At 43.7% G+C, this 18,980-nt stretch overlaps 1 protein-coding gene across 1 annotated transcript in view; it reads left to right on the forward strand.

The window, feature by feature from the left end:
• Positions 1-18,980, forward strand: part of LOC106566214 (semaphorin-3D) — a 141,121-nt gene that overhangs the window by 115,821 nt on the left and 6,320 nt on the right. Inside the window, exons 9-14 of the mRNA XM_082959508.1 lie at positions 735-849; positions 1,276-1,345; positions 2,232-2,376; positions 9,133-9,355; positions 13,636-13,724; positions 18,129-18,170. Of these exons, the coding sequence (XP_082815634.1) occupies positions 735-849; positions 1,276-1,345; positions 2,232-2,376; positions 9,133-9,355; positions 13,636-13,724; positions 18,129-18,170 (684 nt within the window). The remainder of the gene's footprint in view (positions 1-734; positions 850-1,275; positions 1,346-2,231; positions 2,377-9,132; positions 9,356-13,635; positions 13,725-18,128; positions 18,171-18,980) is intronic.

The following is an 18,980-nucleotide window of genomic DNA, read 5'->3' on the forward strand; positions in this document are numbered from 1 at the left end:
AGCAGATCCTACAGTAACAGCAGAGCCTACAGTAAAATATCCTACAGTTATAGATTCTACAGTAACAGCAGATCCTACAGTAACAGCAGATTCTACAGTAATAGATCCTACAGTTATAAATCCTACAGTAATAGATCCTACAGTAACAGCAGATCCTACAGTAATAGATCCTACAGTAATAGATCCTACAGTAACAATAGATCCTACAGTAATAGATCCTACAGTAACAATAGACCTACAGTAATAGATCCTACAGTTATAGATGCTACAGTAACAATAGATCCTACAGTAACATATCCTACAGTAACAATTTATCCTACAGTAACAGATCCTACAGTAACATATCCTACAGTAACAGCAGAGCCTACAGTAACAGCAGATCCTACAGTAACAGCAGAGCCTACAGTAACAGCAGAGCCTACAGTAATATATCCTACAGTAACAGCAGCTCCTACAGTAATATATTCTACAGTAACAGCAGATCCTACAGTAATATATCCTACAGTAATATATTCTACAGTAACAGCAGATCCTACAGTAATATATTCTACAGTAATATATTCTACAGTAACAGCAGATCCTACAGTAATATATTCTACAGTAATATATTCTACAGTAACAGCAGATCCTACAGTGATTGATTTGCCTGATATTAGTGAGACTTAAAGCACCTAATTGAAAGTGATGTAGATGTTGGTTTCATGTCCGATCTCCTCCTCTGTGCGTCCCGTTAGAATGACGTTGGAGGGAAGAGGAGTCTGACTAACCGTTGGAGTACGTTTCTCAAGGCCCGTCTGGTGTGTTCTGTACCAGGACCTGCTGGACTGGACACACAGTTTGACGAGCTAGGTATGTTTTTAATTATACATACTGCCCGGCTGAGTTGACGTTTAATGTACCAACAAATGAGTGCACTCTGTTTGGCTGCAAGGTTTCACTTTCTAATTTTGATTGCCAACATTTCAGTCGAATTACCAATGCCTACTTTTTTTTTCTCAATGATCTCTGTTTCAATGATCTCTGTTTCAATGATCTCTGTTTCAATGATCTCTGTTTCGACGATCTCCGTTTAGACAATCTCCGTTTCGATGATCTCCGTTTCGATGATCTCCGTTTCGACGATCTCCGTTTCGACGATCTCCGTTTCGACGATCTCCGTTTCGATGATCTCCGTTTCGATGATCTCCGTTTGGACGATCTCCGTTTGGACGATCTCCGTTTGGACGATCTCCATTTCGATGATCTCTGTTTCCCCACTGTGTGTGTGTGTTTCAGAGGATGTCTTCATGCTGGAGACCAAAGACTCCCAGAACCCCATCGTCTACGGAGTGTTCTCCACCTCCAGGTGGGTTTGGGTTTTTAAACCCAACAAAACACGTTTGAGATTATGATTCAAAATTACAGAGTATGGTCGAATAAGACAAATGTGTTAAATGATTCGATAACTGAATATTTGGTCTGACTAGAAAAGTACACTCAGAACCAGCCTTTTCATCTTCTCGGTGAGAAACACCCGAAAAGACAATAGAAAGTTTAGAGGATGTTAAAAGGATGTTTTCCTCTTCCTACACATGTACACTCCCACCACCGGTATGCGCACACTCCTTCCCAGTGCTGCAGTGACCCCCAGGGGTCAGGGGTTATACAGGGGTCAGGGTTGTAGAGGCTCGGCTGGTTGTGTTATTGTAACCCACTGGATCCATGTTAACACTCACTTCCCTTCTCCACACTCCTCTCTCAACTCTCTCTTCTCCACTCTCCTCTTTCTCTCTCTTCTCCACCCTCCTCTCTCCTCTCTCTCTTCTCCACCCTCCTCTCTCTCAACTCCCTCTCTTCTCCACCCTCCTCTCTCTCAACTCTTTCTCTCTTCTCCACCCTCCTCTCTCAACTCTCTCTCTCTTCTCCACCTCTCTCTCTCTCTTCTCCACCTCTCTCTCTCTTCTCCACTCTCCTCTTTCTCTCTCTTCTCCACCCTCCTCTCTCCTCTCCACCCTCCTCTCTCCTCTCTCTCTTCTCCACCCTCCTCTCTCTCAACTCTCTCTCTCTTCTCCACCCTCCTCTCTCTCAACTCCCTCTCTTCTCCACCCTCCTCTCTCTCAACTCCCTCTCTTCTCCACCCTCCTCTCTCTCAACTCTTTCTCTCTTCTCCACCGTCCTCTGTCAACTCACTCTCTCTTCTCCACCTCTCGCTCTCTCTCTCTACCCCCCCCCCCCCCCCCCCCCCCCCTTAGTTCTGTGTTCAGAGGGTCAGCAGTGTGTGTCTACTCCATGGCCTCTATCAGGGCAGCCTTCAACGGTCCGTTCGCCCATAAGGAAGGGCCCGACTACCGCTGGGTGGAGTACAAGGGGAGGATCCCATATCCACGACCTGGCACTGTGAGTTCTCAGTAGGGACTATCTGAGGCTTTGTTTAAAGAAGTGACGGACAGATGGATGGATGGATGGAAAGATAGATAGGGAAGCAGTGTCAAACAGACAGGAAGATAGACAGACAGACAGAAAGTCCTGTGTGGCTCAGTTGGTAGAGTATGGCGTTTGAAACAGCAGGATCATGGATTTGATTACCACTGGTGTCACCAAATATGTATGTACCTACTAATGTAAGTCGCTCTGAATAAAAATGTAAACAGCTTATGTACAGTATTTATTAAAAAGATAAACAGACAGATTGCTAGCCAGGCAGGCAGTCAGACAGACAGACAACATGTGTTGATTAAAATAAGCTAATAAAGCTGTTGGGATTTGATTTATTAGAATCTCCACACTGCTAGCCAGGCAGACAGGCAGGCAGACAGACAGGCAGACAGACAGACAGACAGACAGACAGACAGACAGACAGACAGACAGACAGACAGACAGACAGACAGACAGACAGACAGACAGACAGACAGACAGACAGACAGACAGACAGACAGACAGACAGACATGATAGAGCTGTTGGAAGTTAACTGCTGGCAGGTTGTCTTAACACCTCAGCTATGAGTTCTCCTGGGAAATCTGTAACTTGTCAGCCAAAGACTTCAGGGGAATGTTTAGTATGTTTTAGTGCTCTGTCTGAAGTGGCATGCTGAGCTGTTATTATAGACTCCCCCCCATGTTAGAGAACACTACAGGCAGGGGAGCGGCTCCTTGAATGTGCTAGATTACCACACACACACACAACACACACACACACACACACACACACACACACAACACACACACACACACACACACACACACACTTCCTTGAATGTAGTTGATTATCACTAGGGTCAGGGATGTCAGTGTTTTGTGGTTACATGATTAAAACTGAAGTGAAACCCGCTTCACATCATCCTGTTGAGTTAAACCTCTGATTATAGTCACTGAACAGCTTCACATCGTCCTGTTGAGTTACTGAACAGCTTCACATCGTCCTGTTTAGTTAAACCCCTGATTATAGTCACTGAACAGCTTCACATCATCCTGTTTAGTTAAACCTCTGATTAGAGTCACTGAACAGCTTCACATCGTCCTGTTTAGTTAAACCTCTGATTAGAGTCACTGAACAGCCCACAGAGATATAGAGTAATAGCAGCCACATTTAAAAGGAAATAAACATAGTCCGATTGAGGTTCTTTTGTCATGTTTAAACACTTGCATTTAAATTAATTAGGCAAGTCAGTTAAGAACAAATTCTTATTTACAATGACGGCCTACCGGGAAACAGTGCCTTGTTCAGGGGAAGAACGACAGATTTTTATCTTGTCAACTCAGGGATTCGATCTAGCAACCTTTTGGTTACTGGCCCAACACGCTTACCACTCGGCTACCTGCTGCCCATACTTCCACAATGGTACTCATGCTTGTCATATCCAGCACTAAGGCCTACACTCTCTACATCAGTATAATGCTTTCAGTATGATAGGTGGGAAAATATATCATCTCTGATAACTTAAAGACCCAATGCTGTCAAAAACTAGATTCGTCTGTGTTTTATATACGTAGACTGAGTGATCAAAACATTAGGAACACGTTCCACAGTGATGCTGGGCCCACGTTGACTCCAATGCTTCCTACAGTTGTGTTGAGTTGGCTGGATGTCCTTTGTGCGGGGGACCATTCTTGATACACACGGGAAAAACCCAGCAGCGTTGCAGTTCTTGACACAAACCGGTGCGCCTGGCACCTACTACCATACCCCGTCCAAAGGCACTTAAATATTTTGTCTTGCCCATTCACCCTCTGAATGGCACACATACACAATCCGTGTCTCAATTTGTCTCGAGCGCTTAAAAATCCTTCTTTAACCTGTCTCCTCCCCTTCATCTACACCGATTGAAGTGGATTTGACAGGTGACATCAATAAGGGATCATAACTGATCACCTGGATTCACCTGGTCAGTCTATGTCATGGAAAGAACAGGTGTTTCTAATATGTTGTACACTCAGTGTATATTTCCACACTATGAGGTTGGAATAATACTGTGAAAATTAGATAAAGAGCTGTTGGAAAAGACTTCCTGAAATCTGTTGTCGTGGGAGGGAGTTTTGGCCTTCCCTGGTGACATCACCATGGGGTAAATTATACTGAACAAAAAATATAAAACGCAACATGTAAAGTGTTGGTCCCATGTTTCATGAGCTGAAATAAAAGATCCCAGAAATATTCCACCAGCACAAAAAGCTTAATTTTCTCAGATTTTGTGCACAAATTTGTTTCCATCCCTGTTAGTGAGCATTTCTCCTTTGCCAAAATAATCCATCCACCTGACAGGTGTGGCATATCAAGAAGCTGATTAAACAGCAGGATCATTACACAGGTGCACCTTGTGCTGGGGACAAAAAAAGCCACTCTAAAATGTGCAGTATTGTCACACAACACAATGACATGGATGTCTCAAGTTTTGAGAGAGCGTGCACTTGGCACGCTGACTGCGGGAATGTTCCACATTTTTTACATTTTCTTTTTACATTTTAGTCATTTAGCAGACGCTCTTATCCAGAGCGACTTACAAATTGGTGCATTCACCTATAATATCCAGTGGAACAACCACTTTACAATAGTGCATCTAAATCTTTTAAGGGGGGGGTTAGAAGGATTAGAGAGCTGTTGACAGAGAACTGAATGTTAATTTCTCTACCATAAGCCGCCTCCAACGTCGTTTTAGAGAATTTGACAGTACATCCAACCGGCCTCACATCCACAAACCACGTGTAACCACGCCAGCCCAGGACCTCCACATCCGGCTTCTTCACCTGCGGGATCGTCTGAGACCAGCCACCCAGGCAGATGATGAAACTGAGGAGTATTTCTGTTTGTAATAAAACCCTTTTGTGGGGAAAAACTCATTTTGATTGTCTGGCCCTGGCTCCCCAGTGGGTGGGCCTATGCCCTCCCATGGCTGCGCCCCTGCCCAGTCATGTGATAGCCATAGATTAGGGCCTAATGAATTCATTTAAATTGACTGGTTTCCTTATATGAACTGTAACTCAGTAAAATCGTTGAAACTATTGCATGTTGTGTTTTATATTTTTGTTTAGTATAGTTAATAGACCAATAAGAAAGAGAGTTCCAAACCTCTCTGCCAATAACAGTAAATATTCAGTTTTCCTCTCCTCACTCAAACCACTCCCAGACAGTCCTAGATAAATTCATGTTTGAGAAATTGCTCTTTGCTCAGCAGTTTTTTCTTTGTTTTCAATTAAAATGGTCAAAAAGAATCACAGTAAGGTACTTAAATTGTTACCCGGAAATGATTTTGAGATAAAAATGGCTGCATTGGACCTTTTAAGAGTAGCTAAATTGCCTACAACTGATGACGAAAGCCCATCCCACAATGCACCTCGGATTCAGTCTTTTTACGATTATTACATGTCACACTGTCACCAAATTAAAATCTTGATATCAACTTGGCCAGATTGTACGATTTGTTTCAGGTTCCCGTCAACTGCAGCGGGGTATTTGATCTGCCTCCCTCTATGCTTTATGCGCAAATTAATTGAGTTCGGAAAATCTGAAAGTGTGTATCTTAGAAATAGTTTTCACATACAAACTTTATATGTCCTAACTCAGAATGTAAATAGCCTTACGTAAAAAATAACATGGTCTCTGTGGTAGAACGTGTATTTTGATAGGCGATTTTTTTTTTTGTATTTTTCAGAGTCCCATCAGGAAGCCTGATTTCAGATGTGAATATGTAAACAAGAGTATTTGGGAAATCGTTCTTCTTGGCACATTATGTAAACGTTTAAATATAACTATTGTATGAATCTGACTATTAACAATAATCCTATTATTGTGCGCATACTTCGTTCCGGTGTTGTGCCGAAAATCTTCCCCCTGACAGATTTCTGCCTTTCACTCCGTTGTCAGTTTAACCTACACTTCACTGATCTTAGAAGCAGAAAGCATTTTTGTCTGCAGTTTTCGGTTTGGCTATTTGTTTCAAGTGTATGTGGCGGTTCTAGTTTGTATAGCGCCCTGGGCGAACCCCCCTTCATCGCCCGCCCCAGGCAAGATGCCGCCTTGGGCGGCTGCTCATGTCGCCCCTACCTCTATGTTTAATATAACACACATACATTAATTTCGGTTGCCTATCCTGACGTGAAGTTTGTTTTATAGAAAGTATTTGACACTGATGTGTGCCGCAGAAAGTATTTGACTCTAGCCACAAAATTAAGGAAATTAGAAGGGGGGTATAATTCTGGCAGGGGGAGATTTCCGGCACCGGCCGTGTTCCTATTGGTCAGGTCGCCGGGATCTGCTGGTAAAACCAGCCACTCTATATGATAAAGGCTCAACATGTCTGACATTGCTTGAACTTTACCGGCGCCTACTACAGCACGTAGTGGTACTTCATTGAAAGATCTAAATCCTGTCACACTGAACGAGCCAAGATGTCCGACAATGGACATTTTGTCCAGGACGGCAAAATGGTGGCATAAAGTGGCTAAAATCGTTGTTCACTTCTGTTACTGCCCCTGCCTTACATGCCTGTCATGTACAGTCGTGGCCAAAAGTTTTGAGAATGACACAAATATTAATTTTCACAAAGTCTGCTGCCTCAGTTTGTATGATGGAATTTGCATATACTCCAGAATGTTATGAACAGTGATCAGATGAATTGCAATTAATTGCAAAGTCCCTCTTTGCCATGCAAATTTAATTGAATCCCCCAAAAAACATTTCCACTACATTTCAGCCCTGCCACAAAAGGACCAGCTGACATCATGTCAGTGATTTTCTCGTTAACACAGGTGTAAGTGTTGACGAGGACAAGGCTGGAGATCACTCTGTCATGCTGATTGAGTTCGAATAACAGACTGGAAGCTTCAAAAGGAGGGTGGTGCTTGGAATCATTGTTCTTCCTCTGTCAATCATGGTTACCTGCAAGGAAACACGTGCCGTCATCATTGCTTTGCACAAAAAGGGCTTCACAGGCAAGGATATTGCTGCCAGTGAGATTGCACCTAAATCAACCATTTATCGGATCATCAAGCACTTCAAGGAGAGCGGTTCAATGATGTGAAGAATACTTCAGGGCGCCCAAGAAAGTCCAGCAAGCGCCAGGACCGTCTCCTAAAGTTGATTCAACTGCGGGATCAGGGCACCACCAGTACAGAGCTTGCTCAGGAATGGAAGCAGGCAGGTGCATCTGCACGCACAGTGAGGCGAAGACCTTTGGAGGATTGTCTGGTGTCAAGAAGGGCAGCAAAGAAGCCACTTCTCTCTAGGAAAAACATCAGGGACAGACTGATATTCTGAAAAAGGTACAGGGATTGGACTGCTGAGGACTGGGGTAAAGTCATTTTCTCTGATGAATCCCCTTTCCGATTGTTTGGGGAATCCGGAAAAAAGCTTATCCGGAGAAGACAAGGTGAGCGCTACCATCAGTCCTGTGTCATGCCATCAGTAAAGCATCCTGAGACCATTCATGTGTGGGGTTGCTTCTCAGCCAAGGGAGTGGGCTCACTCACAATTTTGCCTAAGAACACAGCCATGAATAAAGAATGGTACCAACACATCCTCTGTGAGCAACTTCTCCCAACCATCCAGGAACAGTTTGATGACGAACATTGCCTTTTCCAGCATGATGGAGCACCTTGCCATAAGGCAGAAGTGATAACTAAGTGGCTCGGGGAACAAAACATTGATATTTTGGGTCCATGGTCAGGAAACTCCCCAGACCTTAATCCCATTGAAAACTTGTGGTCAATCCTCAAGAGGCGGGTGGACAAACAAAAACCCACAAATTCTGACAAACTCCAAGCATTGATTATGCAAGAATGGGCTGCCATCAGTCTGGATGAGGCCCAGAAGTTAATTGACAGCATGCCAGGGCGGATTGCAGAGGTCTTGAAAAAGAAGGGTCAACACTGTAAATATTGACTCTTTGCATCAACTTCATGTAATTGTCAATAAAAGCCTTTGACACTTATGAAATGCTTGTAATTATACTTCAGTATTCCATAGTACCATCTGACAAAAATATCTAATGACACTGAAGCAGCAGACTTTGTGAAAATTAATATTTGTGTCATTCTCAATACTTTTGGCCACGACTGTAGTTTTGATCAAACGTTCAATAACAGCAACAGACATTTAGCGTCACGCTTGCATAGTTAAAGCGGCAATCAGCAATTGAAACAATAACAAAGCCTCTTTCCTGGGACAAAGCTGAGGGACGGGGCTGGAGAAATGTAACCACTATCAAATTCGTAGACAGAGCTTTTGATCATGGACTGATCATAAAATAAACATTTTAATTTAAAGGGATACTTCGGGATTTTGGCAATGAAGCCATTTATCTTCTTCCCCAGAGTCAGATGAACTCAAGGATCCAATTTGTATGTCTCTGCATCCACTATGAAGAAAGTTAGAGGTAATTTTGCGAACCAATGCTAATGTTTGTCTATGGAGATTGCACGGCCGTGTGCTCGAGTTCTATACACCTGTCAGCAACGGGTGAAGCTGAAATAGCCGAATCCACTAATTTGAAGGGGTGTCCACATATTTTTGTATATATAGTGTATCATTAATTACAAAGTAACATTTTTTTTTTTTTTAAATGGATGTAGAAACTGCAATTTGCCCCCTTTTTTAATAAATTATATCACATGGTCTAAATAAAATAACAACTTGATGTGTTCGGTATGACCTCTCCCCAGTGTCCCAGCGTGACCTACGACCCCCTCCACAAGTCTACGCGTGACTTCCCTGATGACTTAGTGAGTTTCATGAGGGGTCATCATCTGATGTGGGAACCCGTCCTGCCCGTCACCCGCCGCCCGGTCTTTACCCTTGTCAACGTATCCTACACCCTACGAAGGTTGGTGGTGGATCGGGTGGATGCTGCGGATGGACGCTATGATGTACTACACCTGGGCACAGGTAAGAGAGTAATACTTCTACTATATAGTATGCAGCTATCAGTAAAATAGTAATAATTATAGTGTATACAGCTATCAGTAAGGGAGTGGGTCAATGTGCAGTGTGGTAGTGGATGCAGAGGATGGACAGTATAATGTCCTCTATCTAGGACCAGATACCATTACAGTATAATGTCCTCTATCTAGGACCACATACCAGATACCATTACAGTATAATGTCCTCTATCTAGGACCACATACCATTACAGTATAATGTCCTCTATCTAGGACCAGATACCATTACAGTATAATGTCCTCTATCTAGGACCAGATACCATTACAGTATAATGTCCTCTATCTAGGACCAGATACCATTACAGTATAATGTCCTCTATCTAGGACCAGATACCATTACAGTATAATGTCCTCTATCTAGGACCAGATACCATTACAGTATAATGTCCTCTATCTAGGACCAGATACCATTACAGTATAATGTCCTCTATCTAGGACCAGATACCATTACAGTATAATGTCCTCTATCTAGGACCACATACCAGATACCATTACAGTATAATGTCCTCTATCTAGGACCAGATACCATTACAGTATAATGTCCTCTATCTGGGAACACATACCATTACAGTATAATGTCCTCTATCTAGGACCAGATACCAGATACCATTACAGTATAATGTCCTCTATCTGGGACCACATACCATTACAGTATAATGTCCTCTATCTAGGACCAGATACCATTACAGTATAATGTCCTCTATCTAGGACCAGATACCATTACAGTATAATGTCCTCTATCTAGGACCAGATACCATTACAGTATAATGTCCTCTATCTAGGACCAGATACCATTACAGTATAATGTCCTCTATCTGGGAACACATACCATTACAGTATAATGTCCTCTATCTAGGACCACATACCAGATACCATTACAGTATAATGTCCTCTATCTGGGACCAGATACCATTACAGTATAATGTCCTCTATCTAGGACCACATACCATTACAGTATAATGTCCTCTATCTAGGACCAGATACCATTACAGTATAATGTCCTCTATCTAGGACCACATACCAGATACCATTACAGTATAATGTCCTCTATCTAGGACCAGATATCATTACAGTATAATGTCCTCTATCTAGGACCAGATATCATTACAGTATAATGTCCTCTATCTAGGACCACATACCAGATACCATTACAGTATAATGTCCTCTATCTAGGACCAGATACCATTACAGTATAATGTCCTCTATCTAGGACCACATACCATTACAGTATAATGTCCTCTATCTAGGACCAGATACCATTACAGTATAATGTCCTCTATCTAGGACCAGATACCATTACAGTATAATGTCCTCTATCTAGGACCAGATACCATTACAGTATAATGTCCTCTATCTAGGACCACATACCAGATACCATTACAGTATAATGTCCTCTATCTAGGACCAGATACCATTACAGTATAATGTCCTCTATCTAGGACCACATACCATTACAGTATAATGTCCTCTATCTAGGACCAGATACCATTACAGTATAATGTCCTCTATCTAGGACCAGATACCATTACAGTATAATGTCCTCTATCTGGGAACACATACCATTACAGTATAATGTCCTCTATCTAGGACCAGATACCAGATACCATAACAGTATAATGTCCTCTATCTGGGAACACATACCATTACAGTATAATGTCCTCTATCTAGGACCAGATACCAGATACCATAACAGTATAATGTCCTCTATCTGGGAACACATACCATTACAGTATAATGTCCTCTATCTAGGACCAGATACCAGATACCATAACAGTATAATGTCCTCTATCTGGGAACACATACCATTACAGTATAATGTCCTCTATCTGGGACCAGATACCAGATATCATTACAGTATAATGTCCTCTATCTAGGACCAGATACCATTACAGTATAATGTCCTCTATCTAGGACCACATACCAGATACCATTACAGTATAATGTCCTCTATCTAGGACCACATACCATTACAGTATAATGTCCTCTATCTAGGACCACATACCATTACAGTATAATGTCCTCTATCTAGGACCACCTACCACCGTGTAAGAGAATGTCTTGTGGAGTTGTTCATGGGTTGCCTTGATACCTAACAACACAACTTCCCTACAAGAGAGACTCAGACTCTTCAGGCTACATTCTACCGCAGTTACTAGGTAACCCTGGATCAACCAGAGCCACTGGTAATAAAGAGTAAGAGGAATCTCATGAGAAACCTATTAAACAGCCCATACTGTATAATAGTTGGATGAATCTAATGAGAAACCTATTAAACAGCCCATATATCAGTAGGAGAAATCTAGTAAGGATTTATAGAAGCACCCTGAGGGGCACGAGTAGCTGTTATACTGTCTCACTGACATACACACACACACACACACACACACACACACACACACACACACACACACACACACACACACACACACACACACACACACACACACACACACACACACACTGTCTGTCTGTCTGTCTGTCTGTCTGTCTGTCTGTCTGTCTGTCTGTCTGTCTGTCTGTCTGTCTGTCTGTCTGTCTGTCTGTCTGTCTGTCTGTCTGTCTGTCTGTCTACAGCTGAAGTCTGAAGTTTACATACACTTAGGTTGGAGTCATTAAAACTCGTTTTTCAACCACTCCACAAATTTCTTGTTAACAAACTATAGTTTTGGCAAGTCGGTTAGGACATCTACTTTGTGCATGACACAAGTCATTTTTCCAACAATTGATTACAGACAGATTATTTCACTTATAATTCACTGTATCACAATTCTAGTGGGTCAGAAGTTTACATACACTAAGTTGACTGTGCCTTTAAACAGCTTGGAAAATTCCAGAAAATGATGTCATGGCTTTAGAAGCTTCTGATAGGCTAATTGACATCATTTGAGTCAATTTGAGGTGTACCTGTAGATGTATTTCAAGGCCTACCTTCAAACTCAGTGCCTCTTTACTTGACATCATGTGATAGAGTGAATTATAAGTGAAATAATCTGTCTGTAAACAATTGCTGGGAAAATGACTTGTGTCCTCAGCATAGAGTAGAGAGAAATGTGTTTGCCGAGGGGTGTCTGTCTTAAAGTGATTCACTTAAAAAGGGTAGAGTTCAAGGGGCAAGCGCACTCACACACACAAACGCAAACATGGACGAGAACGCATATGCACAAACACTCACCACAAACACGCACGCTCGCTCGCTCACACACACACACACACACACACACACACACACACACACACACACACACACACACACACACACACACACACACACACACACACACACACACAAACACAAACATGGATGAGAACGCGTATGCACAAACACTCACCACAAACACGCACGCACACTCGCTCGCACAGTACACACACACACACACACACACACACACACACACACACACACACACACACACACACACACACACACACACACACACACACACACACACACACAAATGACTGGAAGGGTTGGCTCTTGTCAGGATGGTCCCAGACCCTGGGAATGACCTAGAATCTAAGGTTACCCTCTGAGGTTATATATTCTAACTCATAAATAAATCACACACTACCCACACTATCCCTGTCAATGAGATTAGGTTTGGGTTAACATGCGTAACTTATCTAGTTCAACTTGAAGAAACACACACACACACACACACACACACACACACACACACACACACACACACACACACACACACACACACACGCACGCATGCAAAAGCGGGGACTGTGAAGCATCGCAAACATAGGCACAGACACATGAATACAAACACACTATAACATACACACTATAACACACACACGTACACATGGATGTTGTTTTGTAGATATATGGTAGTAGAGTCGTGGCCTGAGGAAACACACTTAATGTGCTGTAAAATCCGTTGTGAAATGTATTGTAATGTTTTAAATATTGTATAAACTTCCTTAATAATTTTATTGGACAACAGGAAGAGTATTTGCTGCCTTGGCAGGAACCAAATACAAATACAAAGATAGTATGTAACAATGACACCACAGCATCAATCGATCAATGCATGAAGCGCACAGCCAGGAGTGGTGGTTGGTTGGTGTGACCTTGGGACTTTTAACTCACCGTTTCCATGAAGATCACCAGCTGTATATTAGAGACATTAACTGCAATCGATTGTTATTACCTATATCACTTGGTAACTCTCTCCATTCCCCCCCCCCTCTCTCTCTCTATTTCTCCCTGCTCATTAGATGATGGCCAGGTGCTGAAAGTGGTGTCAATTCCTAAAGAGAACAGGGAGCCTGAGGAGATCATTCTGGAGCAGCTGACTGTGTTTCAGGTGAGCGGATCTACTTCAGCTTCACCATTACGTCTTCTCTTAAAGTGTCCTACTACCAAGTCAGAGTTTTAGCTTCAGGAGCAATTAGGAACTTCATCTGAATGGGACCCAGTGTAGAAACGTTTACACCCAACGGCCTATATACTTCACTGATCTGAAAATTGGACCAGGTCTCTCTTGGAAAAGAGATGTTATCTCAATGAGAAAAACCTGTATAAATAAAGGTAGCACCATCTTGATACCATCTCTGATAGGCTAAGTGGGAATATCTGCCATGTTAAGGCCTAGATTTAATCAGATGAAGTGTAAACCGGCGATAGCCGACGCCCACACACAGTAGCTGATGTTGTGGCGGTGTCAGCAGTGTATCTGGCGGTGTCAGCGGTGTATCTGGCGGTGTCAGCGGTGTATCTGGCGGTGTCAGCGGTGTATCTGGCGGTGTATCTGGTGGTATCAGCGGTGTATCTGGCGGTGTCAGTGGTGTATCTAGCGGTGTATCTGGTGGTATCAGCGGTGTCAGTGGTGTATCTAGCGGTGTATCTGGCGGTGTCAGTGGTGTATCTAGCGGTGTATCTGGCGGTGTCAGTGGTGTATCTAGCGGTGTATCTGGCGGTGTCAGCGGTGTATCTGGCGGTGTCAGCAGGATCTGGCGGTGTCAGCAGGATCTGTCAGCGGTGTATCTGGCGGTGTTAGCGGTGTATCTGGCGGTGTCAGCAGTGTATCTGGCGGTGTCAGCAGTGTATCTGGCGGTGTCAGCGGTGTATCTGGCGTTGTCAGCGGTGTATCTGGCGGTGTCAGCAGGATCTGTCAGCGGTGTATCTGGCGGTGTTGGCGGTGTATCTGGCGGTGTCGGCGGTGTATCTGGCGGTGTCGGCGGTGTATCTGGCGGTATCAGCTGGGTATCTGGCGGTGTCAGCAGGATCTGTCAGCGGTGTATCTGGCGGTGTCAGCGGTGTATCTGGCGGTGTCAGCGGTGTATCTGGCGGTGTCACCGGTGTATCTGGCGGTGTCAGCACGATGTGTCAGCAGTGTATCTGGCGGTGTCAGCGGTGTATCTGGCGGTGTCAGCGGTGTATCTGGCGGTGTCAGCGGTGTATCTGGCGGTATCAGCGGGGTATCTGGCGGTGTCAGCGGTGTATCTGGCGGTGTCAGTGGTGTATCTGGCGGTGTCAGCGGTGTATTTGCATTGGAGCTGTCAAATCGGGTGAGCAGCTGCTCTTGTGATCATTGTCGAATGAAACCACACCCGTCCTGCTCGCGTTAGAAGTTTAGAACGAGAAAGTGGGCTAAGGCGTAGGGTCTAGGGTCTCTATGGAATTCATTCAGCCTGAATAGTATGACTTTTCTCAAGGACCATCTGTTGACCTGTCTGTCTGCCATACCATCTGTTGACCTGTCTGTCTGCCATACCATCTGTTGACCTGTCTGTCTGCCATACCATCTGTTGACCTGTCTGTCTGCCATACCATCTGTTGACCTGTCTGTCTGCCATACCATCTGTTGACCTGTCTGTCTGCCATACCATCTGTTGACCTACCTGTCTGCCATACCATCTGTTGACCTGTCTGTCTGCCATGTAATGTGAGCTAGGTGTTTCTGACATCAGCACTGGCTGTTGTTTCCATTGGGGCAATCACATACTTTACCTAACCAACTAACCAACTACTTAACTACACTGTAATTAACTAACTAACCCCCTAAGAGGAAAAACAGATACAGATGCTTCCCACATAAACAGACAGACTAAGGGAAGAGGAGAAGAGAGGGGAGGGGAGGAGATAGGGAAGAGCGAGGAGAAGAGCGAGGAGAAGAGCGAGGGAGAAGAGAGGGGGGGAAGAGGAGAAGAGAAGAGGGAGGGAAGAGGAGAAGAGAAGAGAGAGGGAAGAGCGAGGAGAAGAGCGAGGAGAAGAGCGAGGAGAAGAGCGAGGAGAAGAGCGAGGAGAAGGGCGAGGAGAAGAGAGAGGAGAAGAGAGAGGAGAAGAGAGGGGGAAGAGGAGAAGAGAAGAGGGAGGGAAGAGGAGAAGAGAGAGGGAAGAGAGAGGAGAAGAGCGAGGAGAAGAGCGGAGGAGAAGAGCGAGGAGAAGGGCGAGGAGAAGGGCGAGGAGAAGAGCGAGGAGAAGAGAGAGGGAAGAGGAGAAGAGAAGAGGGAGGGAAGAGGGAGGGGAAGAGGAGAAGAGAAGAGAGAGGGAAGAGAGAGGGAAGAGAGAGGAGAAGAGAGTGTGGAACAACACAATACAACACAATCACATCTACACAGAAATACAACAACATAGAATAGTACTTTATTGTTCATCTGTCACAACACACACGTGTCTTTCATTGTCTACAGGACAAGAGGGCTGTGTCTTTTTATTTATTTGGGAATCCAAACCGGAGCTAACCTTGTTTTCAACAACCCTCTCTAATCCACCAGATGAATGTCAGAGCAGAACTCCGACTAGAGAAAAACCTTTATTGGATGTACAGTATTATTCATTTGTCTAGTTAAATAAAGGTTCAATTAATTAAATAAAATTAACACTTTTCATCTAAAACAATTCCTATGTTTATTTACAATCCCTTTCTCTAAACGGATTACTCATTAACCTAGCTCTTATCAATAGCTCTAATCGAGTTGTAAATTACAGTGCATGGAGAATGTTGTTATTGCTATCAGAAAAAATAAAGTAGATGCTTCTTCCACTTGGAACCTGCAGGTTATATCGACCTTATTCCCTTTCCCTTATTCACGGTTTCCTCGCGCATAAAGGTGGTTGAATTATGAGGGAATTACGTCAAATCTATTGACACGCCTCCACCACACCTTCATTAATACAGTGTATCTGTAGACACGCCTCCTCCACCACACCTTCATTAATACAGTGTATCTGTAGACACTCCTACTCCACACCTTCATTAATATGGTGTATCTGTAGACACGCCTCCTCCACACCTTCATTAATACAGTGTATCTGTAGACACGCCTCCACCACACCTTCATTAATACAGTGTATCTGTAGACACGCCTCCTCCACACCTTCATTAATACAGTGTATCTGTAGACACGCCTCCTCCACCACACCTTCATTAATACAGTGTATCTGTAGACACGCCTCCTCCACACCTTCATTAATATGGTGTATCTGTAGACACGCCTCCTCCACACCTTCATTAATACAGTGTATCAGTAGACACGCCTCCTCCACACCTTCATTAATACAGTGTATCTGTAGACACGCCTCCTCCACCACACCTTCATTAATACAGTGTATCTGTAGACACGCCTCCTCCACACCTTCATTAATATGGTGTATCTATAGACACACCTCCTCCACACCTTCATTAATACAGTGTATCTGTAGACACGCCTCCTCCACACCTTCATTAATATGGTGTATCTGTAGACACACCTCCTCCACACCTTCATTAATACAGTGTATCTGTAGACACGCCTCCTCCACCACACCTTCATTAATACAGTGTATCAGTAGACACGCCTCCTCCACACCTTCATTAATACAGTGTATCAGTAGACACGCCTCCTCCACACCTTCATTAATACAGTGTATCTGTAGACACACCTCCTCCACACCTTCATTAATACAGTGTATCAGTAGACACGCCTCCTCCACCACACCTTCATTAATACAGTGTATCTGTAGACACGCCTCCTCCACCACACCTTCATTAATACAGTGTATCTGTAGACACGCCTCCTCCACACCTTCATTAATATGGTGTATCTATAGACACGCCTCCAACACACCTTCCTTTCTCCACCCCGGAGGATTAGCTGGTGAATAGCATGCTATTCTCATGCTTAAATTCGATGTCTGGGGGGGTTGACTTGTATATGACCCTTGATATGCCCCTGGCAGGCCTTGGGTACAGGTTTACCATACAGCTCACAGACGCAAGCGTAGTAATGAGATCAGTGTGTGTGTGTGTGTGTGTGTGTGTGTGTGGTGTGTGTGTGTGTGTGTGTGTGTGTGTGTGTGTGTGTGTGTGTGTGTGTGTGTGTGTGTGTGTGTGTGTGTGTGTGTGTGTGGGCATACGTTTGTGTGTGTCTGAGTGGCCTGGGCCTGGTAGAGAGTTAGTGTGGAATGTGACGAGACAAATGGTAGCAAGGTAATCGTCCGTGTCACTTGGACTGTCATGGGCCATTGGTAGTGGTGATAATGGTGGTAGTGGTGGTGGGTAATGGTGGTAGCAGTGGTAATGGTGGTAGCAGTGGTAATGGTGGTAGTGGTGATAATGGTGGTAATGGTGGTAGTGGTGGTAATGGTGGTAATGGTGGTAGTTGTGGTGGTAATATTTTTCATTATCTCATACACACAAACACGCGCGCACACACACATTCACACCACTCCCCTGTATCTTTTGTAATACTAATAACCCATCTGATCCTGTGTTCTGATCCTACAGAATCACGCCCCTATCCTTAGCATGGAGCTGTCTACCAAACGGGTAAGTGTGCAGTGCTGTATTTGTGTGTGTGCGTGGTCATCCTCAGTTAACAGTTAACAGTGGCAGTAAAATACCATTCCAGTAATGATTCAAATAGATCAGGGTTCCCCAACTGGTAGCCCACGGGTAGTTTTATTTGGCACCCCAAGATGTCTGAGCAATTAAAAATAAAATGTTTAGTTCCTTGTTGGACATAAAAGACTATAAAAACACCAGGAAATCAGCTCCAAGTGATTTTAAATTTTGGAAATGTATTCCAAAGTACATAATAGAAAGATGTGATCGTTTACAAATGTAAGTAAGGTTTGAAATGATTATGTTTTAGTCATATATTATATCTGTTTGGGCTTCTTGCGGTCAATTTGCAGTCTGTAAATTATTTTAAATTATGTCGTCCCCCCCGACCATCCCCTCAACAAAAATATACTTCCACTGCTGAATCTAGTTGATGATTCCTGCTATAGAGCATCAGCACTGTTTACACATAGTTTCTCCAGCAGTAGCCTAGTCACAGAGAAGTTTGTGATAACAGGTGTAGCCACGTTGGGTATAGGCCTTGAAAATCCCACAATCCAGATTCTATGTGTAAATATTTTCCTGCATACCAGCGCTTTACAGTAATCTCAAGCACCTAATATGAATGAGAGACTAACTTTACGAAGTGTAACGTGTCCGCTGAGAATCGGGAAGCAAGTACAGGGAGTGGATTTAATAAATAAATGAACACTGGAACAGAGTCAATGACGCCTGAGGAAAGAACCAACGGGGAGTGACATATATATAGGGAAGGTAATCGGGCGGGTGATGGAG

Source organism: Salmo salar, chromosome 12 (genome assembly GCF_965601325.2).
Source record: "Salmo salar chromosome 12, fSalSal1, whole genome shotgun sequence".
NCBI lineage: Eukaryota > Metazoa > Chordata > Actinopteri > Salmoniformes > Salmonidae > Salmo > Salmo salar.